Here is a 25617-nt window from a genome sequence, read left to right as displayed (position 1 = left end):
AGCCTCTGGTTCGTTTTTTTAAATGTTTTTTTATTGCAAATTTCCATAGAAAAACTCCTGCGAACCGTACACAAAAAAAAGCACACACACGTTTTAACATTATTTTATGGATATTAATCATAGGTACAGATTTGATTTAATATACGCATTATCCACTCTATATGGTATGCTGTATATATATGTATTTGTATGGGATATAACTATATTAATTTTGACTAGTCCTTTTTGCATAACAAACTTTTGGGTTGAAAATTCGACTAAAAATTTCGATTTAAAGCGAAACAAAAATAATATGGGGTGGGCGGTAAGGGGAACTAAATTGAACACTAAAACACACATTCAATAGCCTCCTCCTGGTGATGGAAGGATATTGGTGTAGCAGCAGCTGTAGCTGGTTTCTTGGGAGGAAAGTGTCTAATGGGGGGGTCTAATGGGGGTTGTGTGGTGTATCCTACTTGGCAGCTCCGTTGGACAAAGTGCGGTTCTTGCGCTTCTTCAGCTTGGTCTTCACCTTGCGCACCAGATTGACCGTGTCCAGGTTGATGGCCGTCGTGGACGATTTGCTGATCTGTATGGTGGTGCTGCTGTTTCGCTGATACTGCAGCAAACCACCACCGCCGCTGCTAATGCTTCCAGTTGCTGCTCCGAGTCCTGCATTGTGCCCCGTGCTAGGCTTGCCCGGCAGTCCTGCTGCATTGCGCATCCGGCGAGAGCTGCTACTGCTGCCGGGCGCCATGCCTGGCTGCTGGACGGCAGTGACCACTAGTCCGCCCGTCTTGAACTTGCTGGTACGTCGTGCATGCTGGGGATTGATCATTCCAGCGGAGTAATGGCGTCCGCTGCCCGAACTGGCCACCGATGGATTCTTGAACATCATCCGCTGGCCCTGAGGCGGGTGGTGCTGCTGCAACTGGTGCTGATGCTGGTGCTGGTGTTGCTGCTGCAATGCCGCACCGCCGGAACTGCCGCGGGTGCGGGCAAAGCGAGTGACCAGCTGCGTGGTCTCGGCAATCTTCATCATGCTGCTCGACTTGCGTTTGACCTTCAGACCACTACTGCTGGCATCGGGGCCAAAGCCGGACGCGGTCTTGACACCCAACGATTGTTTCTTGCCCAACTGCATGGGCTTGAACGAGCGCATCGCCTCTCGCTGCTGTTGATCCTCTACGCGTATGAGACGCTGCGGCTGCGTTTTCTTGTGCTCCTCCTGTTGCTGCCACATTATAAGTTTCTGGGAGCAGGCGCTGCAAAGTGGTTTGAGATTTATCTGCAGAAGTAAGACCCTCTATTGAACACTTACTTGAACAAATCCACTTGCTCGAGTTTCGACCTGTGCTTGCGTGTGGCACCCAAAAGGGCGGGCGCTGCTGCTCCTGCTGCTGCTCCTGCTGCTGCTCCTGCTGCTGCTGCTGTAATGCCTCCACCCGCCTCTCTGCCACTGGCAACGAACATGGGGCGGCTTCCTGATGCTCCTCCTCCTCCCCCACCAGCGCTGCGTATGGCATTGGCTACATTGGTCATGTTGCTCATCTGAGCCTGTGACTGGGCCTGGGCCTGGGCCTGGGCCTGACTCTGGTTCATGTGACCCCTAACCCAGGAGAGCGGTCGTCCATCGGGCTCCCCATGGACTCCTGTCCAGATTTTTTTCTTCAGCGATAGCTTGAGCTGCAGATCATCCGCTGAGGACGTGTTTGTGGCATGTCGCTGGGGTATAAAGTTGCTGGGAACATTCCTGTGCACAGAAAAAGGATCAATGGAGATCGGGGGTCGGGTGTCGATCGATTGATTGGCTTACCTTCGTGGCGGTGGCTTGATCTTCATCGCTGCCTTGGCCTCGTTTATATAGAAATTGGCTGCATGTTTGCTGATGCTGTTGCTGTTGCCGGAAAGCGCCGCCTCCTGGTCGAGATTGTGCCACGAGTAGGTACGCCTGGCCGACGACGTTACTCCACTGCTGCTGCCCTGCTGCTTGTACATTCCCATGCCCAGATTCGCTCCGCCATCCAGTTCGGGAGCTGTGCGTGGCGTTAGCTTGTAGATGTCGAGCTTCTTGCCACCACCAGGGGTATTGCTCTTCGAGGGCGTGGTCACAATCAGCTCCGGTGGCATGTGGGCGGGCTTTGGCTTCTGCACCACCGTGTCGCCGATCTCCTCGATGTAGCGCCTCTGCAGATCGCTCTGGAGCAGGGTGTGCCGCAGAGGGGCCACCGCCCCGTAACCACTCGGCCCGCTTGTGGGCGAGTGCTCCTCATCGTCGGTGGAGAAGTGCAGATCGGAGCCAGGATCGGTGGTGGGTAGATCCAGAGTGGTGCGCACCACCTCGCCGCGCTTCTTGACCGCCTTGTTGCGCACACGAGTGCGACGCGTCTGTAAGCACTAATGAGGATTACCGGTGGAAGGACAGTGATTATTCTCGTGAGTGAAGTGCAGTGGTGGACTCTGGTGGTGGGAGGACTCTACCTTCTTGCGGCGATATATGAAGATCTTGCGATTGGCCAGCCACAACCGAAAATTACGATCCACATGCAGCTTGGGATTCGATGGCGGCTTCTTCTTCTCCGTGGGCATAAACTTCTTCTTCTTGGACTTCTGTTTAGACGAACCCCCCGTGCTACTAGCCCTAGCCTGGCTCGTGGCAGCACCGCAGGTTGTCCTTCCCACTGCTGGCTTCTTTTGTGTCTCTGTGGGAGTGGCTGTCTCACTATCCTGCGATTGGGAGCTCGATCCAGTGCTGTCGGAGCTTTCCTTTTCTTTGTGTTTCTTTGGGGATTTCTTCAACTGCTTGCGCATAAACTGATCTGCCAGCAAAGCGCTGGCCTCTGAGCCGGCGGCGGGAGCAGCACCACCACCTTTGAGGCGCTTGCCAACGGGCGGCGCTGGCGTCTTGGTGACACCCATTTTGTGGCGGCGTCGCTTCAGTGTGGTGAGGGCCTTAAACTTGCGCTGGAACAGCGGCGTGAAGTAAATGCGATCCAGTTCGTGCATCACCTTCCTCATGCGACGCACGCGGAACTGCATGTTGCAACAGGAAAGGGCAGGGCAGGACAGGGGCAGGTCAGGGGCAGGGTAGCAAGGTGCATTACGGTGCTGTGAGTGGATTGAAGCAGCACCACCTACCTTTCGTATCTCATGCACGACCTCGGGCGAACTGGGCGGAGCTCTTATGGGGGCACAGCAGGGTCCCTCGAGGTCGGAAGCCGTGATTGAGTGCTTGCCCTCGTTGTCCGAGCTGGAGCTGCAGTTGCCCTCGTCGCTAGGTGGGGGTGGGGTTAAAGGTCGCAACAGAAATTTTTGAAGGGTTAGTATTGGGTGGCTCTGAGAGGTTTATACAGTTAGTAAATTAGGGGGCAATCATTGAAACCCCAACCCATCTATCCCTTCATTCGTTGCGACTTTGCGTATGCCCCTGATTTATTCTGTAACAATTTCCCATAAGCGTATGGACACACACACAGATGAAGCAGGAATAAAGTACTGCAAAATCAGCTGTTTTTTGATTGTCAGTCACGTGTGAACGCGGAAAGGCAAAAAAGCTTGGAAAATACTCCAATATTACAGGAAAAATATACAGCCAGTAGAAAAGAATACGATTTTTAGAAGGAGTACAGTATTACACCTGACTGTTTTTTGCCAGTCACATGCAAACTACGAATATAGATAGGAAAATACTCCACTATTATAGGAAATAAAATACACTTAGTAGACAGTTAATACGATTTTTAGAAAGAGTATAGTTTTGCAAAGTCAGCTGTTTTTTTTTGCCAGTCACGTGTAAAAGGGAATATAAAATCCTACGCAAAAGCAACACTTAAACCCCATATGCTTTTAGGATCTACCAACAACAACTGAGTAGTCCGTACCTTGAGTAATCCGATAATGGTATATTCAATGGCTCGTCTGCACTAGAGCCTTCTCTCATCAGTCTTTCGATGATTTTGGATCGCAACCTGTCCTGTTGTTTGAGTAAATTTAAAATCTATTGTAAATGTTAATGCATTTGGATTAGTTAGAAATCATAACCAGGCGAAAAGTAAAAAATAATCTTAATTAAAGAAAGTAAAAATATATAAATATCATAAAAGAAAATGTGGAACAAATACAAAGCAGAAAAGCATCAAAGAAATCAAAAACTGAACTACAATGTGGATACAAAATCTACTGTATAGATGGTATTTATTTCAAAAAATAATATTCTCCGGTTATAATAATACGCTTCTTTTTGCTTAGGACTAAACAAATTTAAACTAAAATTAAGGTAAAGTAAGGGTTAAAAAAAAAAAACAATCAAGTTATAGAATAATTATTGTAAGAGAAATAGAGTTCCGAGAGAGTGCGCCTGGCTGTAGAGGATGGCTGTGCTGTGTGTACATCTAATATTATATGTAGTATAAAATACGTGGGATATTGGGTGGATTGATAGTGTGGTATATAAACGATATATATATATATCCTCCCATTGCGTGTATAGGATCTCTGGGGAACTATCCACGCAATTGGGAATTCAAAAACATCAGAAAAACTACGATACGCGCAAATAGACAGCATTCAAATTAATTCAATGCCGTACATACGTACATATGTATGTATATATCTATAAATCTCTATATCTATATATATAGATCTTTGGCTCTGGCCGATGTGTGGGACGCTGCTTACGCGGTTTTTCTTCTCTTCGCAATTTTCTCATCGTGTGTGGGATCGTGTGTGTATATACATATATGGGGTATATGTTGTATATATGTATGTATAAATATGGGATCTGATTTGTCAGCACAGCACAGCGCGATAGCGATACGATAGGATTACGATTATCAGGCAAACAACAGGGATAACAATTCCGATAACGATAACAAATACATGTTTAGAGCGAGAGATACATCATGGGCACTACAGCGGCACTACTACTTGTATGGTATACTCTGTGTTTGTTTTTGTGTGTGTTTGATTGTAGTGTTTGAGAAAGAGTTTCCGGAGAGAACCGTTCCTAGGAGACACTCTTCTCCACAGAACGTTTCACTTTCAGTTTGTCGTTCATTATACATCCCTGATCGGCCATTTTCTGTAATTTCAATGCTTTCTGTTCGCGTTTCTCGCGTTTTCTTATCTTTTTGATTTGCCTATATAACTTTGCATGGCGCTTTACTTTGTTTGGATTCTCATCGCAATAGTCCAACAGTGTCTCACAAAATGCACGTCCCATGTGTTCGTAATCCTGCGAAAAAAACACAGAAACAAAGAAACAAAAAGGGCATCAGAAGAATAGCTATCATCTGATGTGATAGAGCGGTGGGCAGGCATTTGGAATTATTTGAAGGAGTCCAAAAGTCAGCGAAACTCGAACTCACGACATGTATGTTGTTCTTTTGTTTATACCATTCTCGAGACATTCTCTTTTGCAGCCCTCCGCTTTACATTCTATCATCCTGGAGGATCGATCACCCTTACCTGCGTATTGAAGTGCGTTCCCTTGCGTGAGCCCAGCGAGGAGCCACCAAAGGATGCCTCAATCGTATAGCTATTGGTGATGCCCAGCATCCAGACCACAATACGACCAGTGCCCTCTTTGCTGCGTTGTATTTTGAACTTGCAGCTCTCGAAGGAGAACTGCAATCAATCAATCGAATCGAATCGATTAATAATCGATCAAGTTCCTCCAAGTGCATATATTACTCACCCGGTCCGCACTGTTCTTGTGCAGCATTAGGGGGAATACCTGCTCGGTGAGCTTCTTCTCCGGATTCCGCTTGTTCTCACAGCCATAAATAAATATGTTGTGCTTGCGTGAGTGCGCGTGCATATCACAGTACATGGCCACGCCGCATTCCTCAATCAGTCTTAGCAGTGAAGTGAATAGAAAGCATTAGTATGGAAGATATGCACTCGGACTCTGACTCCTTCTCACCTTCTAATCATGGCTTTTGTATACCAAATGGATGGATATGTCTCACGGATAACCGTGCGATATTGACGGTTCAAATCCTTGCCGGTCAACGAATTGCGCGTATTGCCCACGATCACACCATCGGGATTCAGCATTGGCACTAGCTTGAAGATAAACTTGTGGCGCAGCCGCTTGGCCACTGTCGTATCGCCAGTGATAAAGTCCATCAGTCCCTTCATCATCCATGAGGCGGGCGTTTCGCTTGGATGGACACGTGCCGAAACCACAATCGATTTTTTGCGCTGCTCCAGGAAAAGGAGAATGGATCACAGATCGAAGATCACTTAGATCTGTGGAGGCTTACCCGCATATTCTCTTCGTTACTGGACGGCGCCGTCACCGTCAGATAGTAGACATTATTCCCGGCCAAAGTCCGGCAGAGCAGACGCAGTTTACAAAACTTTGACTTGACCGGATGACGCTGGATCTCCATGAGATAGTCCTGCAGATCGCTGTACGTGTACGGATAGCTGTGGGCAAAGTAAACCGTATCCTCATCGTGCTCAAACTCAATGGTGAATGTGAGCGTGTATGTGGAGTTGTCCTCGTCCTCCTCGTTGGCATTATTGCTGGTACTTCTTCTTGGGATGAGAAGAATCAATTAAGAGATCTGAATATGCCAGTAGAGAGAGAGAGGGATATGGTTTTTGGGACTTACTCGTCATCATTCCGATAGTAGCAGATATTGTCGCCACAGCGCCGCCAGCCCTCGTTCTTCTGCTTGGCCCCCAGGGTGGAGTACATGACCGGCTGCATGCCATCGTTGTAGAGGCTGTCGGACTTCACGAGATTCACAATCGAGAAGCGATAGAGCATCTTGCGGCGCGTGCGTCGGACACGGAAGTAGAACCACTGCTTGGAGCGGCTCGTGTAGAGATCGGGACGCAGGTACAGCTCGTAATAGGTGGGCGTGATCTGTACCGCTTTGGCCAGGTTTCCGCTCTCGAAGCGGGACTCAAACTCGAGGCCGTCGTACTCCTCGGGATTCATGGGATGGCAGTTCGTGACGAATTTTGCACCGCCCACCGCCGAACGGCTGAACTGTTCTTGTGGTAGAGGATTAGAAGAGGATAACAACGATTGAGACGAGGTGTTCGTCTCCTGATTAGTCGATGATTCTTGACTCTGGAACGATTGCTGCTTCAGCAGGGATGAATCTTGGCTCAGCCTGTAAGCATTAAGGCTACTCGTGATAGTGCCTGTGCTACTGCCAGGAATGGTGCTAGTGCTAGTCAGAACCCCCGTCCCACCCTTGAGTCTATCCATGGAGTTTGGCTCTGTTTCACCATGGCGTGCCCCCCTTGAAGCAGTTCCTGCCGCTGCAAGGGTAGCCGCCTGCGAATATGGTATATTGCTGCCACTTAGCATGAAGGACCTCTTCCGTGGGGGCTTGCCCTTCTGCTGCCCCCCAGCTGTGGGTGGGATTAGGATGGGGCTTGTCATCAAACCAACTACTTAAATATTCAACTAAACTACTAGGAAAATCAAAGATTATAGAACACATAGAAGTAGAAGGAGAAATCTCAGAGAATGAGGTTGTAAGGCGGTGATAGGATTAGTTCTATGTGTTCTGTAATCCCTAATCTTCTGTCATTTGAAGGGAGTACTTTTGGCACGAGATTGATGCTAGATCAAGGATAAAGGATCTCTAGATCTCAATCCTTTCCAAAGATCTCCTTTCGATTTGCTTACACGCTAGCTTGGTTTTGATCTTTCTTGCATCCCCCACCAGGGTTTCCGTTTCGGATACATTTCCAGAGCCACCAGAAGGCGCTGGCATATCATCAGCACCACCAGCAAGGCGGCATGAATGACATGATGTTTCCCCGCCGCTGTCGGGTGATTCCGTATCGGATTCCGTATCGGAATCGGAACTATCGGAACTTCGATTGATGCTAACATCAGTGCTGCTGAGCGGCACGTGATTACCCACCAAAGTGCTATTCAGTTCTGGGCCCGGGGAAACGGGCCGGACACTGCGCTCAAAGGCGATCTCCAGGCGAGCAATATTCTTTTTGGGCAATATGATCGGGGATATGGCATACTTGTTCGACGTCGATACCTTTTGAGTGCCGCTGGCCGATGTGTGGTGTTTGTCATCGCCATGATCTACCAGACGATCGATCACGGCCTTGGTCACATTCTTCCCGAACTGGCTGAGGATGTAGCGCGGCGACGCGGGCTTGTATTCGCTGGTGTTGTTCTTCCAGATGTCATCAATGTCACCGTTGGTGCTCTTGTCGGCCGACCTGCTCTTGGGTTTGCTGTCCGATCTGCTGGCCGTCCGGCTGTTGTGGCCAGCACTTGCCACGGCAGTGTTTTGCTGCTGTCTCTCCTCTGTGGTGGGAGTAGCAGCATTCATGTAGCGGCGCTTCTTCTCCTCGATGAGATCCTTGATGATGGCCTTTTCCCGGGCCTCGCCACTGCCGCCGCCGGCTCCGCTCGTGTCATAGTCGTAATCGTCTTCAAAATCATTGTCATCGTCCAAGGAGGCGCTGGTCGAGCGATTGTCCAGGCTGTTGATCATCTTGGAGACGCTGTTCAGCTTGCCCCCGCGACTCCCAGCCGGCTGTCGCACAGGCGTCGAGCGACTGGGCGGCGTTGAATCGATCCTGGAGTCCGACGAGTAATCCGATTCATCGCTGGACTCATCGTCCTTCTTGGCCCTGGGCTTTGCCTGTGGTTTTTGTTTTGTTTTGTTTAGTGCCAGATTCAATGAAAGAGTGAAGTTTGGATCCCTCTCCCTTCCCCCCAAAAGGGTTAGTGCAGAGTGCAGAGTGCGTGACATTTGTGTGTGCGAAATGAATCTCGAATGGGTGGGTGTGCATCCGAATTCGAGTGCAGAATACTCACATAATTGACGGCACTGATGGGACTGTAGCTGAACACAACAATGCCATTCTCCTCGCCAACGGGCCGTGGCTTCAGCTCGTTACCCGTCGGTATATTGAGCGGCTCGGGCTGGGCCGGCACATAGGGAATGTGTGTGATGCGCTCCTCGATGACCTGGAGATCAGAAAACAGAGCGAATATAAATTTACAAAAAGGAATAAATGATATTCTTGATAGTCAACAATCAGATTCGGTTTTCAGCCAAATAAAATAGGATTCACTAGTTGATTCGCTGCACAAATGTCCCATAAGCAAACGACACAAACGCTATTCTGCATCCCTCTTTTATACATAGACGGGATACGCTAATAATTATCCCTTTTTATCGGTGACATTTCCTTTAACTACTTTCCGTCAGGTGTTATTCCCCAGTTGTATTCCCAGTCAAATCTAGGACCAGATGTTGAAGGCCGCAAAAATTCTCATCGCTGGTTGTGTGTCCTTCTTAATAAGGAATTTTAGTCAAATGTCAGTCATACGATTGCGAGTCGCAGTTATTGTCGCAAGGCAACCGATGAGGATTCCCTGGGACGCCATTTGGCCATTTCGTTTGCCCCTCGTTCATTTTCTCTTCCTTGTATCCCCATCCCCTTTCTATCCACAGCTTTGGCTTTCACGTCATTTGCTGTGTTGTTATTGTACCCACAAGCTGGAGAAGCTTATTTGTTTAGCCCTGGATATAGTAGCGCTTACTTACATAAGACGGGATGGATGTGCACAGTGGGACATGGGCCACAGGGAGGTCTCAAGGGAACTTTAAAACGAGGATAGAAACATTGAGCGGCGAGTGCCGACGTTTTGGTTACCCTTAATCGAATGGACATATACTTTTTTCGAATGGAGTGAACCGAAAATCATTAGTATTTTATTTAAGGATTATATGTATCCCTTTATCCTTATCCTTCTCCCTCAGCCATAGTTTGAGTTTTGACCTGCTAGTTTTTTTTCTTACTACTTGTGACAGTTCAAACGATAGGCAGAACAGGGTTAAAATGTTCGAAGAATCGAACAAACGCAACCATAGCTCAACTATTCTCCACCACTAGACGCCTTCGCTTCGCCTGTGTAAAAAAACTGCGTTTTGCATAAACTCAACAACTTAACCCTAGCGTAAATCGTTGAAAATAAATAAATACAGTTTTTGGGTGAAATGTTGTTTGTTTATTTGTATAAAAATGAAGCTATTGTTCTGATTGAAAGCTGAAAATCAGCTGTTGTTTTTGCCAGCCACATGTAAACGTCGAATTCAACAATTCCAGCACGATCAACCGTTAATGTATGCAAACAGTTATGCTATTGGAACTTTGGTATTACATATTCGAAATATTTCGTATACCTTTGCCGTTCACGTTCCACTGTGGGAGGCGGGAGCAGAGCTTTGCTTTACATGCAAATCTGACGGTCTGTCTGTTTCTCTTTCTGTGTGTGTGTGTGTGCGTGTGTGAGCTCTGGCTTAATTGAAACATATCAGCCGTCAGTAGGCAGCTCTTTCGCGAGACGAGACCAAAACGAAAACGAAAACGAATCCCAAGCAAAAGCAATCCGCCCTCGCCCTCGCACTCGCGCTGTGTGACGTGTGCCAAAGGTTGCTGTAAATCATCCTTTTCTCTCTCTCTCTCGCTCTTTTTATATTTTTTGTTGTATATAATTCAGCTTATTTTTGTGTAGATGTGTATGTTATCAAACTAACTAACTAATTAGCTTGTTTATTTCTCTCGTCTCGCTGTCAGGCTTCCCTCGCGACTCTCTTCACTCTCCTCTCTCTGTCCCTCTCTGTTTCGCTCTGTTTCTCCCAATGGTATTGAAAACTTTATATGCCTTTATATCCGTCCATCTGTCCGCTCGTCCATTGCCAATGCCAGTGTCACTGTAGAAACAACAACAACAGCAGCAACAAAAAAATAAAAAGTCAAGTCAACACTGACGGCGTTTTTGAAATTTCACTTTTTATTCGCGTTCGCAAATGTAAACGTCAGGGCCGTCGCTTTCTATGAGGGAAAGGAAGTGAATATACAACAGAGGAATTCGAGATAAAGGAAGAACTAAGCAAGCGATCCGAGCCACCCGTAGTACCACAAGTTCCAGTTCTCATCTCTACAAATGAGAGGGACATGCTTTTTTCTGCTGTTTGCTACAAACATCTGGTAAAAATCATTATACCCTCTTTGTCAGGGGTATTAACAAGTAGAAAAGAAAAGACGATTTGCCCAACTTTCTTTGCCGATTGTTTTCCTTATTATTTTTGTCCTTAATTGCATTTAAAGTTCGTGAAACTTTGCAAATGAGTGTCTGTGTGTTCGTCTGTTCGTGTGGCAGGAAGCTTTCTTCAGAAAGGAGAAGTGGACAAGGGAGAGACGAAAGAGAAATGGTTTCCAAATACAACTCTGTTAGGGATAATCAACATCGATATGTGTGTACTGATCGATAGCTATCAGATTTGAATTCAAATTTAAATTTTATGAAATGCTTTTTTTACATTCATTGATGGCTTTTTGAGCTTTCCTTTGTTGCTTTTTTTGGCACTTTTGTTAATTGAAAAACAAAGCAATTGACAGGAAAATCTTTGCGTTTTTGTGTTCCTTTGATTCATTCAAACTACGCCACAAGCAAATTGCCCAACAATTGACCTCCACTTTAATAGACTGCCGTCGCCCCCCTCTCTCACTCTCTATGACCACTTAGCAGTCACCTCGCTCTTTTCTAGCAGTCAGTGTTAGCCAATTCTCTGGGTACACCCTCTTTGCCAGCGGGCCCCCATATTCTAGCCCATTGATCATTCCCCGATTCTACTAGCCGCGGACAGGGCGTATGTGTAATATTTGCCTAAAGCACAATTTGGCAGCAGAATCGAAAGCACATACAAATCCGTACAACAAATCAAATCAATTGTTAACATGGCTAACGATTTGGCCCAACAATTAGGCAAAAGAACAGCAAGAACAGAAATCTGATGTGCAAACAAAAAAAACACGCGGAAACGAAAGGATTTTTCATTGCACTTTTTTTGGCTAACAAATGTGTGCTGCATGCCATGGGGTTAACCGGCGAGTTAACGAGGTGTAAACGCCAATGGGAGGAGGGGGGGTGTGCACCTTTTATTTTATTTTTTGTTTTTATTGCAATTTGACCTACATATGTATTCGTAGCGGAGAGAAGAGAGGGGTGGTGAGGGGGTGGATAGATGGATGTAGGAACGGGAGGATGTTGCCTTTTTGTGGGCGCTGGCTTTTAAAGCTTCCGCGAGGTCGCACCCACCTCCAAATCCTCGGCACCTCTACTCCTTTTTAGCCACCCGCTCTCCCCCGTAAAAGATTCTCGCGCTCGCTCGTTTTATGTGCATTAATATTTATGAGGCGAGGCACGCATGTCCCCGGGATATCCTGGCAGACAAGGTGCGTGTCAAAGGCATTGAATATCCACATTACCCGCCCCGCCGCACACATCGCCCCCGAAACTAGGACACCGCTTGTCCTTCGTTCGATATTGAATTCAATGGGATGGATGGATAAATATGTGTATTTCATGGCTACAGTGTTGCACTTTTGCTCTACTACTCACCTGACACTCCACGGGCCATCTGGGGGCCTGCTGTGAGCAGTCATTGTCCTTGTCCTTCGGCAGGGCGAAAAGATCTCGCGGTTCCTTCAGTCGTGCAACGGGTCGCAGGGTCTTCTCATCCGTATTCACAACCAATTGATTGGTCTTCAGGCCCTTTGATAAAAAACTGCCAAGGAAGCCTGCAAAACAGAGACAGACAGATTCCAGGATTATTCATTACTTAACGAACTTTACTTAATTTCTATCATCTTTTCTGTCACCATCAAGCGGGGACCATTGCCCACATTTAAACCCTTAAGAAACACTCACTTGTGGCCGAAGAGTTTTTAAATTTTCGCTTGGTTAACACATAGAAAACAAATTGAAAGTATTACAAAACTTTTCGAGTTTATTCTGGTGTAAAATGTGTGTTTCGAATTATGGAAATGATTTGTTGTGAATGAAGTATCGAAATGATTACCGAGTCAAGGCTTGAGTTGACTGTTTCTGTTTCTTTGTTTCCAGCTACTGGAATGTTGGCATTTCTCGAGAGACGGGGCTCGGCCATTGAGTTTCTGATAAATCTGAGAATCTGTGGGGCAGCATTTGGCGACAACAATTCATTTCCATGTCATCCTTCTCGCTCCCCCTCTACTCTTTGTGTGGGAAAGATATTTCATTTTAATTCTTCCCCCATTTGCAGCATGCTGCCGCGACTGGCTGCAACATATTTTTTTAATTAATTTTTGGCTTTCTTTTGCCTTCCTCCCCTCCACGCCCCGCCCCTACACTCCCATCTGCTGTAGCATGCTCTGTGCTTAGACGGATTTTATTAGCGCATTAAAGCAGATTTTTGTTATTCTTTGTCCTTCTTTTTTATCTCTTTTCCGCCTCATTGGCAGCTACTTTTATTGCAAATTTTTACGCTGGAATCGAGTGGGGAAGCGGAGAGGGGGGAGGCAGCATGTGGAGCGCAGTCTGTGGAACATCTAGTGTCTGACCCACTGAGGTGTGCTTTTCCAGTGTAAAGAAAATCATTTCGAATCGTGTCAACTCGATTAAAAATCGCTAATAATAATTTGCATTTGCATAAAAGAAGATTTTTGTGCGTGTGCCCCGCGGGGGGGCATCGGCATCTCATTAAATGGCATCGCGGCATCGGCATGGGATGTGGCTAATGTTCGCGTTAAGATGAACATTAATTTAAGCAGACGAAATCTTTTCAAAGAAAGCCCCCCCATAAAAATGTTGCTCAGAGATTTACGGCCAACAGATTTGTTCGTAAACAATTTTCAAAAATCAATTCTAAGATTTTCTTCTCCTTTCTTAAAGAAATTAATTTGGTAAAGCGAAATAAGTGACAAAAAATACTTGTATGGAAAGGTGGTTCAAAATAGGGGAATAAATGGAATTCTTAACGGTTTGAAATAGGAGAATTGCAGTGGTTTCTTGGAAGAAGATCTAGGGATAGTACGCGAAGAACAAGATCAAGATTTAAACGAATGAAAAGAAAAAACTAAAGAAACTAAGGTCAAAACACACATAGATAGGAAACTATTGAGAAAATGTCTGACCAAAAATATGTGTTTTATTGGTTTATTTAAACAAAGAAATCACTTATATTTTAATATAAAAATTTATCGAAATAAATAGTATAAAGAATGACTCTTTTGTATAATTTCTAATAAATATGGTACGGTCTTTCTTATATTTTTTGTATAAATAAATAGAAAGAAAAGTTAATAAACCAAAAGATAATTGACTGAATTCTTCTAGCATTTCCTAATAATAATGGTAGGCCTTCTCTGGGAACCCTTTAAGTATTCTTTGAAGAAATTTATTCTTAAATACTTTTTTCCATCTTAAAAGATCTAAGGAATTATGGATCACAATATGTAGGCAAGTAAACAAGATTAGTAGAAGAGATCTCTCCCTAGCTATCCCTAACATCCCCTACCCCACTCAAAAGTCTTTTTTTTTTTCGCGGGGGATTGTCTTTTTGAATTATTCTCGGAACATGTCAGGGCAGATATTACTCTCGCTTGAGTATGTGTACAATTTTGCACGACACTCGCACTCATATGTAGACATATGTAGACTCTTCGTAAAAGTATGTCAAATTGTTTCACAGCTCGTTTCAATGGATTTCTGTGAATCCCCAACGCTTACCGGCAAGCAGATCACTCAGGGTGGAGGATTGGCTGCAAATGCTCCTCAAAAGAAATAAATAAATAAAAGCGAAAGAAAGACAGAGAGAGAGAGAGTGGATGAGTGGGTGAATGAGAGGGAGACACACGCACAGCTGTTTCGTTTTTGGGACCGAAATTTTGATTGTTTTTTGGCAAATGATATTCGAAAATTTCGCGTGGCACTCAAACAAAAAAAAATTAAATACAACCAAAATAAAAATGTATTTCGAAATACAATCTATAGAAAACTTTGTGTAGAACCAATAGATACATATGTAAATATTCTGAGATATATAAGAAATATAGAGATTGACAGCACAGAACCGTTTGAATTCAAATTATACTTCGATTAGGGCTTACTTTTGATTCGAAATAACGATTTATTCGAAGATTGATTCGGGGATACGCGAATTTAGTGGGAGAACGAAAGAGACTGCGTCTAGGAACCGTTTTGATTCGAATAGTTTCGTTTCGGATTCGGGTTCGGTTACGATGCACACGATATTTGGTTTCAATTTCGATTTGAATTTCGTTCTGTTTTGATATTTTAGTGGTGGGCCGTCGGCCGGTCGGGGGCGATTCTTGTTTGTGTCGTTTGCCGTTGCCACGTTGTTGACTAAAACAGAAAACCCAAGCGAATGTGGAGGAATGCTCGAAATCTTCCTTTGCCACACAGACGCTGCCGTTGGCGTCGGTTGTCTCTGCCATCGTTGGCGTCGTTGGCGACGTCGATGCGTGTGCACCTCTCGTACTGCCACTGCGACTGCGAGACGGCGGCAGCGACAGCAAATATTATTTAATGCGAAAGAGCAAGGAACCCAAAAGAGCGAGCAAGAGCGTGCGAGCGAGGCGGCGCCAGTGAGAGTGTGGCAGAGAGCTTTTGCACTTTCGCTGCCGACGCAAGCAGTGGGCGGCCATTTGAGCTTTTGTATGCGCCCGCCCTATCAGCTGTTCGCCCCTGTTTACCGTCGTCCTGTGTGTTCCGTGTGTTTGAGCTTTTGCGCACGCTCTCATGTCTGTCTATGTGTTTGTGTGTGTGATCTTCCCTATTACTCGTTATGATTGCCCAACAATTATAAATCGGACTTAAATTGATCGTTAATAATTTTAATCGGTGTGAAATTATAGATTAACAAACTCTAGAGAACTATCGATCGTCTCATTTAACGCTGGAATGTATAAATACATGTATCCTCTCCCAACAAATATTTCAGCGATTATTAATGGATATGGGAATAAAACGAATTTTATTTTGTCCATAGTCTTACATTTTATGACTTAATTAGCCTTATAATTGGTGATGGATAATTGGAGGGATAATTTTTGACAAAAAAACAACACCAATATGACTAATTTAAGAATACTCATTATTAATGTCTTGATATTTTATTTTGTATTTTTTTTAGTATTTTTCGGGGATTTTATTAGTTTGTTGAATATGTAAGAGAGCAGAACTTTTATCATAAATCATCTTAGAGGAGATTGAAAGTACTATGATTTTGTTGATTTTAATATGGTTTTTTCTCAATTGCTTAAATTAATTGAATACTATTAAATAATGTTGCACTTTTCGAATAAACTTTTGGTGGTTATTTACTGAAAGACTCGGAACAATGCTGCCAAGAGGAAATCGTATATGATATTAAAAATCGTTCGTTATTATATCAACAAAAACAATTAGCGATGACTAATATTACATTGCAGACCATCGGTTTAGAATTACCCTTGAACTGGGCGGTTTATTCAGGCACTTTCAGAGAATTGTTTCCACGAGTGGGAACCATTCAAGTAAATTATTATTGCTGTGCAAAAAAATTAAATATTCTGTTCTTTAAATTGTTGTTTGCCTTGATATCCAGAATGCGCAGGCACACACGAACCACTTTGGTTGCAAAAAGCTTGCCCCAAGTCGACCTTGACCTTGCACTCAAATGATGCATGCGTAATGGCATGACATCCGTCCTGTCCCGTCCCGTCCCGTCCCGCCCCATTATTTGAGGCTTTGAGCTTTCAAATGCCAGTTGGCTGTCGCTGGAGCTTTTGTTAAACGGATAGTTTTCTCCCGCCAATCGATTGCACTTTTTGTTGCCCAAAAAGAACAAAGGCAAAGACATTCCTGCATTCCTGCTTTCATTCATTAACAAAACCAAAGAAAGAAAGACACCAAAGCTCTCTCTGTTTTGAAATGTTGCGCCCAGCGCCAGCTGCCCTCTGCTCGCAACAGCAGCGGCGAGACTCGACGCGACGCCAACGTTGACCGCAGAGTACGGGGACGGTAGACTGGCAGGAATTTAGCATTAATTAAATTTTCATGCTCAAATGCAGGCAGCAATCGGCGTCGCGATGGCAGCGATGAATGCCATGTCGCCGCGGCTATCGGCTACCGAGATTCCTAATTGCAAAAAATGCTGTGCATATTATTTACTTTTTAAATTGTATTATAATTTGTAATATTTATGGCATTTTGTTTATCCCCGAGATGCCCGAAACGAAACATTCGGCCAATGCCTTGCCCCCAGACCAGAAAAGATACGAACAGGCACTGCGCTGCGCTGAGTCGCAATACGGAATCTCATCTCTCGTGTTCCCCCACAAGAAATTAATAGAATTTCACAATGTTCTCATCATTTTTTTCCCCCGTTGTGGATATTTTCTTTATTTGGTTTTTTGGTTTTTATTATTCTGATATTTCGAATTTCTTTGTCTTTTTGTTGGTCATTGCCTTTTTTGATTTGTTATGAGAAGAGCTACGACTTACTAAAGGCCCCGTCCCTGCTCCCAATCGTTGCCACGGACTCGAGACTCAAAAGATCACGCACAGCATACATGTCCTGTGCATGACAATGAACAATGCACCCGTGACACCCTCTACCCAATCATAGACCTAATTAGGATCCAAGGTAACCCAGATACATATAATTATCCCTGCCTTCCTGCCTGGCTTTGGAGAAGGGCATTCCCGTAATCGTCTTTACCCATTTCCACCTGCAATTGCATGCACTATATGCGATGGTTATTGCCATCAGACTCGAACCGAACGAAATGCCCCGTGGAAAATAGCAAAGAAAACCCCAGCCAATGACCGACATTTCCCCCCGCAGAGCAACAACGACGACGACTACGACGACGACGACGGCATTAATGAGAAATGGAGGTGGTTTTTGGTTGTGGTGATTTATGCACGGGACGGGGCGAATATCGTTAATCGCAATTCAATGAACTGGGAATGTATTTTTATGCCCCGACAGACGGGGCTATTGATGGTATGGAAACGACTTTGATTTTTTTTTGATTTGCAACTTTCGAGTTCTGTGATTTCTGTGATTTTCTTTTGTGTGTTAATGATTTTGTGTGGCGTTGTCATGACAGCCCCAGCAAATGGTGAAAATGCCCCACCAGCCACGGAAACAACTTTACCGCTAATTCTAATACCAATTTATATCCGATTTCTTCATCTTCCAGTGATTGCAGCAGTGTGTGTGTGAGTTTGTGTGTGGCCAAAGAAGGACAATAAAAACGGAAACGCAAAGGCCGGAACGAGAAGAGGAAACGCAGGAAAGAAGGTGCACAGATTCCAAAACAAAACAACGATTCACAACGAAACTTTTGAGGAAGGAAAGACCATTGGATAGACCATTGAAGAGTACTACTCCACCCCCGCCCCCAATAATGGCCATGTAGTACAGCCAACAGACCAGTAACAAACAAACAACTAACACCGAGGTGCCCTTAGACAATCGAATTCGTACAACAAACCAAGCAACAAGCAACAACTCAATTTATAACCAATTGAAAGTAAGTATTTTTACTCAGGTCATGATCCAAAAATGGGATCTTCCTTCTTAGAGACTTGACTCAGTTGTTGTTAATCAGACAGAAACGGGTATCTCAGGCAATTGTTGAACTGTTTGAATTATTTCAGTCCCCATTTCTGGGTCGAAAGAGTCCCCTAAATATAATTTCTTAGTGAGTGCTTGCTAACATCGATCGATGTCAGAATGATGCAAGCTTACCTCAGAAAAATGGGAAAATTCCGAATCGAATTGCTTAATAAATTATATTTAATAAGATCTTATTGGAATTTCAAGATTCGAAAAGTTCAAAACGTATCTGTTCGCTTATGGGAACAGGTCTGTTTGCTTTGTGAAATGCAAGGCAACGAATGGAGAAGGGTTATCTGGTTTTGAAAAAGGGTATATATCACGATTTAAACCGTCCTTGATCACATCTGGGTATTTCAGCCAAAATTAAAATATATTTCAATGTACTTTGTCCAGAAAGTCAACTTTGATGTGAAAACCTATTAAAATCAGACAAAGTTCGATTTATTTAATATTTTTTTCTTCAAGACTCAAGATAAAATTTCTTCCAAATTTCTTGTTACACAATCAACTATTAATTAAAATTCACAGAAAATTGGCCCGATCTCGGTTAGCGGTGTATTATTTAACTTTTAATACCCCAGAATTTGTTAACTTTACGCCAGTAACGTATGTCAGTTGCCTCCGCGGATTTATAACGTAAAAACATTCAATAACTTGGGAAATAAGACCTAAGTACTTGCAGATTCGCTGAGTCTGGCAATTTTGTACCCCAACCTCAAACCGTCAGTCATTTTTTACTTTTATCGTTTTGTCCTACGAATATAACGTGAGGCCAGAATGTAAATGAATAATACTTAAAGTACACTAACTTGTACCTCCACTGGATGCGGTCAGCGTGCAGACGGGAAAGAGTTGAGCCTGGAGAAACTGCACGCGCCCACCGCCGCCGCCAAAGTCCATGATTTTGGAGCCGATAAGCCTACGACATGATGGGAATGGGACTTGAGAGGATTACTAAGGGAGGATGATGCAGAGCCGGATAATCCACTCGATGTAGTACGCGAACCGCACAAAATTCTCGGATTGATTTAACAGAGGAGTTCGATTTTCAGTTTTATTTAGCTCTCCCCTTGGCTTTGGCTTTGGCTTTGGCACACATCAAAATGCAACAACTCTACTAGTACTTGTGTGTATAGATAGATAGATAGATAGATAGATAGGCTCTCGCTTATGCAACGGCCTGGATATAGGCGCACGGATGATTTGTGTTGCCTCTTGGGCCCTCGTTAGGCGGCATTTTGACGCTCGCTGATTATTGTTAGTTCTTGTGGCTTTCTGTTGGACTTTGTTTGTTTGCTCGAAGACGACTCCTCCTCGAACCGACTCGCATTGCGTCGCGTCGCGGCGATAACTGAGTGGTTTGCCCCATTCGATAACTGGGGCCCGCCCGCTGTGAGCCAACTCGAATTTCCACTGCGACTGTTATAAGCAAATAAACAAAGCCAGGCCTCTCCAGGCCTCTAGTCGTTGTTCTCTGCTGTCGTTGTCGGTTGTCTCTAATGCCAAAAAACACAAAAAGAATAGAGGAAGTGCAAGGTACTCCTGGTATTCTATACCCCCCACACACACAGAGACACACTCGCCTCGACTAAGGCCCAGACATACTCATGCATGCACACAGACATGCCATGAACATGAATTTGAGTCGATTCGATTCCGGCTGGTGTTCAAACAAAGCCAACGGTAGAGGCAACCCAGCCTTGGATACGGAAAACAAAAAACAAATCACACGGAATTTGTCTGTATTCTAACAAGCAACAAATGATTCCTGGAAGTGGATCGAAGTGATGAATACCGTTTGATAAAGCAACAGCCCTTTTATCATTTGATTCTCGATTACGTTGGGTAGTGGGAGGTGAGCCAAAACCGACAACGAAACATTCTAAGTGACTGTGGGAACTCTGTAGTGCGGAAGGTTTTAATTAGATGCGGCATGTCCCAAAATACTGGTCGAAGAAGGAGAAGGAAGTACCGTAGTAGCATCACAGATATTGTAACTCTTCCTAAGAGAGGTGGAAACACTCTTGCCCCTGACACATGTGATGTTTTTGTTGAGGCACAATCGTCACTCTTATCTAGCGTTGGTACATTCGAAAGGGACCCATTTATCGATTCTCTATCGAAAGCACAGTTTCGCATCCTTCAGAGAAAGGTGATCGATCTATCGATTGGTATAGTTACTCGGCTCTCTCCAGTCCATCATGCCCTCACCCTAAACAATTTAGCCTGAGGCCACTGCCAGGCCTGGCTGTTACGACCCCTCACGATCAGCTGCTGCTGGTGCTGTTGCTGTTGCTGCAGCAAAGACAAAAAAAAGCCTCGCTGCCAAACAAATTTGTCAAAGTCGTAGATTTCTGAGGTCCCGTTCCTCCCACAGCGGCAGCTGCTGTCAGCTGCCTACGCGGACACAAAACGAACAGGTGTCAAAGAGTGGGAGAGAAGGAGAGAGAAGAGCCACGAGCCACGCAACGAGAGGGCGCAGTCGGTCCTAATCTATTCTCCCTCCTCATTCTCTTGATTGCTTCTGTGCCTATGGGATTATGTCATCGCAAATAGATGCACAGAGCCAGCCAGTGGCAGTGGCAGCAGCAGCGGCAGTGGCAGCAATGATCTTGATCGTGCAATTTATGTGTTTTCTATTTTGGCAAGCTCCGCCATGGCTGCCAAGGTGAAAAGACTCTCTCTCACCGAACCGTGCCGTGCCCCGTGCCGCGTCCCATCCCTCACCGCATGCTTGGCCCTCGTCAATCATCGAATTGTGCCAGCGATTAGCTCTCTCTCTCTCGTTCGCTTCGCACTTACATAGCTCTGCCATATTCGTGTTCCGCTCTTATTATGTATGCATACCTTGCGAATAAGGTATGCTGATTTTGTACACATGTTTTCAAAACAGCATCTCGGACATCATGGAGTAGAAAGGTGTATATTTTCGTCTATATATATTTACATATTTATTTATGCAAGTACGAACTTTTGAGAATCGATCGATTTGGTTGTTTCATGGACAATAAGTCCTACAAAACAAACTTTTGCGAAAAAAAGTACATTACTTTTAGAATACACCAACCAAGCGGCGGAAATTATAGTTGTATGAAGATATATATATACATATCTTATTTGGGATTTATTCAAGTTTAATTTATACTCAAAGAAAAATGGCATTCTAAAAAGAAGTACACTCATATTTAAATTAAATATTTTGCTTTTAAATAAAATAGTGCATTTAAATAAATATTCACTTTGACTTAAACAAAAAGTCTTATTAATAAGGCCCATATTAAATATAAATTTAAAAGAATTTTGAATGTTTTTTTTTTAGTATGAATAGATAGATATATGATAAATATTTATATCATTATAATATAAGTGAAAACTCGTTTTGTTTTTACAAATTCCTCTCGCGGAGCATAGATATTATTATATCTATCTAAAGTATGTGTTTTCAAGGGTATCCAAAGATTCGGCCCTCGAACATAGCCTACCTTTTCAAGTTCTCTTTCCGCTGATGCCTCCCCTGCCCCTTCGCCCCTGCACCATTGTAGCTGTTGTCGCTTGTGGTAGAAATTAACAAATTGCAATTAAAAATGCTCGCTTGCCACATTTTGGCAGCGTTCAAAACGCTGTACGTGTACGTGTGTGTGTGCCTTTTTTTACAGCTAAAATAATAAACGGAATAATAATTGTGACAGAGATAAACGACGAACATGAATTGAAAGTGAAAAACGAATTATGAACTTTGTGAATTATACTTATTATTATCCCCCATGGTATCTAAATTCGTCTTTGATCTGATCTGCTGCTGGCGCGTACATTTGTATGCCCGTGCAACACTTGATTGTGTGTGTGTGTGTGTGTGGTGGCAGTGAGACGCGGACACTCACCATTCACATAGTCCCCCAGGACGAGGGAGCATTCCATGTCATTGCATTTGAAGTTTGCTCTCACCAAATTGACATTAACGCTGTCCTCGTCGGCGACAACGACGGACTGCTGCCGCTGTCGCTCTGCCGACGTCTCGTGTGTGTGAGAGTGTGTGTCATTGTTGTTGGTGTCATCCTCCTCCTCGTCGCTGCAGCTACTGCTGTAGCAGCACTCGCTGGAGATCTCCGTCGCTGCCTGGCGAGGATGAAGATTGGGCTGGCTGAAGGGCTGATATGTCGGCTTGATTAGATGCCGACGACGGCGACTTATTGAAGCTGCGCTCAATGTGCGCAGCAGGCAGCTGAAGGATGATGCCTCTGCCGCTGCTGTGGTAACTGTTATTGTCTCATCCGCCATGTGGTACAACAAAAAAAACGCTGACTCAGCGGGCACTTGAGCCACGAAACAATACGCGCACTCACACACACAAGATAATACAAAAGAATGTACGAACAACGGGACAAACACGCGCTCCCGCACTTGTCCAGCAGAATGGATGGACTCTCTTTCTTCTCTGCCTGGCTCTGCTGTCTGCTGCAGTCTCCGTAAGTAACGGGACAACTTGGCTGCCAGCCTGAGGCTCGCTCTCAGAGCAACTGCGGACCGACTCTCCGTCGAGCTTGGACGACAATGGTGGGTGCCTCTGGCTGTGGCTCTGGCTCTGGCTCCGGCTCTGACTCCGACTCCGGCCTGTGCCTGGGGCTGTGGCAAAATTGCGAATCACAGTAAACCACGGCATCGGCAACAACGGCATTAAAATTGTTGCTGCCACGTCGTTGCCTTTGTGCAAGGCACCGAAAAAAATTGTTTTTCGTTATTTTGTTGTAGGCCTACACACGGCAAAAGCGGGGATGTGGGTGGCTTTGGAGGTGTGGACTGGTCATGAAAGAGACAGAGGGAGAGAGATAGAGGCAGCACCGACACCGCTTCCTCTCTCTCTGCTGGCGGGGGGAGGGGAGGTCTTGCGGCAAACTCTGGCTGTGATTAACATAAATTGCGCACGACATGGGCTATAAACAGCGCAACAAAAAACACTCCGCTTAACTCCAGGCTCACCTTCCAGTGCTGCCTAAACTCCTTCTACCACCCCCGCACCCCCGAACATTGTTTTTGCAATTTTAAAATATGACGCACACACACAAACACACACACACACACACAGTATGTATAAGAAACTCTCGCAAATTCCCGTCTGAGCCGGGACGATTGCTTTGGAGCCAAGGTGTATTTCAATAGGGTGCCGCTCGCCTAAGTGCAGGTGAGGCGGTGATTTTCGATCATACCCGCTCTCTTAGAGATCGCAATGACCAACAAGAGTGGGTTCTCTAGGGCTACACCCTAAACTCTGTAAAAGGGCACACCTTGCTTTGTAGGTTTTTTCTCTTGTCCTCCCCGTTCATGTTGCCTACTTTTTTGGCGCGTGAGTGATACCCACTCCCACTCCCACTCTGTCTGTGTATCTCTCTCCCTCTCTCTCTCTTTGTGGCGGCCTCTCCTCGCTTGGCACAAATTTTTCAGCTTGTGCTGCTGCTGCTGTTATTGTTGTTGTCGGAGATGGAGACGATGTCGGCTTATTGGCATTTGACAGCGGCCTGGCAACGGCGGGACGTCCTTAGAGAGGTCCTTTGAGCAGGCTCAATGACGGGCTATGAAGGGTGGGCGGGGCCGGGGGTGTGCAGCAAGGCAACGAAATGTGGGAGGAGAGCAGCAATTCGTACAGTGGGAGATCACCTGGAACTAGAGTTGTCATCCGTGGGACATGCATGTGATCGATACTCATCGATAGTTGCCATTGCTGTCTGGCCAGGTGGGTAATTATCGAGCAATGATGACCGGCAGAAACGGTACTGCTTACAATGTAAAATAGTTAATTAATATCGAAGCTAAATATTCCACTGGCAGAACGAGTGCAATATCTTTTCCATCAGCAAGCAGTTACCTGAGGAGTCGTATCGTTCGTCTGTCTGCAATGCGTCATTGGAGCGCCCTTCCCTACCCAGGGAGGGAACCCCAAACCCAGACACAACACTTTGCTGCAATGCCCAACCCCCCCCCCCCCCCCCCCAGGCACTCTTTTCGATTCCATTCGGGGGGTGGGGGGGTAGAACTGCTTGCCTGACTCGGTGTTGTCATTTTGCTTTACCAATTGGTTGCGTCTCCTTTTTGTGATGTTTGCTCAAATGGTTTCGTGTAGTATTTTTGGCTGCGGCCGCCCGCAGTACCCCCGATCCCTCCTTCAGCACCACCCCCAGCCTATAGGGACAGGCAGTCCCAAGTCAAGACAGTGACAGGAGCCAGACCAGAGAGAGAGAGAGAAGTGCTAAAGGCATTGCTCGTGCTCGTGCTCGTGCTCGTGCTTCGCTCTGTTATTGATATGCATTTGGAGCTAGGGAACCCAAAAATAGACGCAAGAACCCAAAAAAAGAAACTATTTTTCAAACTATTTACGGGTGGAACGGACACGTACGTCAGGCGTCAGGTACGTCAAATGCCAGGAGGCTACGGAAGCGGAAATTGAACGGCTAAAACAGAAGAAAGGGCAATAGAAAAAGGCAAGTCCCCCCGCAAGCGTTAAATAGATTTCCTGGGATTTTGCTTTTTCCTGCTAGATACCAATTAGGATGCACTAAAGCTCTTCATGGCAGAATGATGTTTGTTTCTAGATTTATAAGGGGCGAACCACTAAACCACCATTAAAGCTTCCGCCTGGGACTCACCATCGTTTGTCGTCTGATGCCTCGACTGTTGCTGGTCGCTGTGATCCTTGTCCTTGACGCCCTTCTGCATCCTTGAGCTCTGATCTATGATTACCCGCTAAAAGATCCTTTAATTGCTTATTGCTATCACTTGGTTATTTTGAGAGAACTTAATATTTTATGTTTGTATTTTATGAATTGTGGGAGAGTGAAACTTTTGAAAAACGTTTTACTAGGAATCAGAATTGTGAATATTTTGGGGATATGTTGTGCGTGTCTAAGGCCGAACAGTACTGGCCTGCTAGTCGAATCGAATGAAACAGATTTGAATGATTTAAATGATATTTCACTCGGCACACTATCTTGCCTGATTTCCTCTCTGTTTCTCGCTCTCTCTCTCTCTCTCTCTCTCTCTCTCTCTCTCCGTGTTTGAGCGCTCCTACGCGTCGTCCTCCGGTGGCGAGTGAATGAACGGCCACCAATGCCGGATACCGGATTACTGGCTACCGGATGCCGCTTGGCAGCCGGAAAAAGCGGCCCCAACACTTCGTGACAAT

General features: G+C 45.2%; 2 protein-coding genes across 6 annotated transcripts in view; one reads left to right on the top strand and one right to left on the bottom strand.

The window, feature by feature from the left end:
- LOC6598511 (probable glutamine-dependent NAD(+) synthetase) overlaps positions 1–25617 on the top strand; it is a 31364-nt gene that overhangs the window by 282 nt on the left and 5465 nt on the right. The window contains exon 2 of the mRNA XM_002023514.2: positions 18022–18354. The gene's annotated coding sequence lies outside the window, so the exon portion shown is untranslated. The remainder of the gene's footprint in view (positions 1–18021; positions 18355–25617) is intronic.
- Positions 104–25210, bottom strand: LOC6598512 (cytosolic carboxypeptidase Nna1). Of its 5 annotated transcripts, none has more exons than XM_026992847.1 (16): positions 25082–25210; positions 12392–12570; positions 8795–8947; positions 7634–8618; positions 6600–7353; positions 6246–6522; positions 5903–6183; positions 5675–5834; positions 5446–5604; positions 5144–5212; positions 3861–3976; positions 3118–3253; positions 2461–3012; positions 1796–2376; positions 1301–1732; positions 104–1244 (listed from the first exon to the last, which is right to left on the bottom strand). In XM_026992847.1, the coding sequence occupies exons 1-16, from the start codon at positions 25149–25151 to the stop codon at positions 452–454; spliced, it is 5697 nt and encodes a 1898-aa protein (XP_026848648.1). In that variant the 5' UTR covers positions 25152–25210; the 3' UTR covers positions 104–451. The 5 variants fall into 5 exon arrangements, with proteins under 5 accessions (XP_026848648.1, XP_026848649.1, XP_026848650.1 ...); XM_026992848.1 differs by having other exon boundaries at positions 6246–6519; XM_026992849.1 differs by having other exon boundaries at positions 105–1244; positions 3861–3952; positions 25082–25209.

Source organism: Drosophila persimilis, unplaced genomic scaffold, assembly GCF_003286085.1.
Source record: "Drosophila persimilis strain 14011-0111.01,24,50 unplaced genomic scaffold, DperRS2 tig00000793-arrow-arrow-pilon, whole genome shotgun sequence".
In the NCBI taxonomy this organism is placed as follows: Eukaryota; Metazoa; Arthropoda; class Insecta; order Diptera; family Drosophilidae; genus Drosophila; species Drosophila persimilis.
This window is presented reverse-complemented; position numbering and strand designations above follow the sequence as displayed.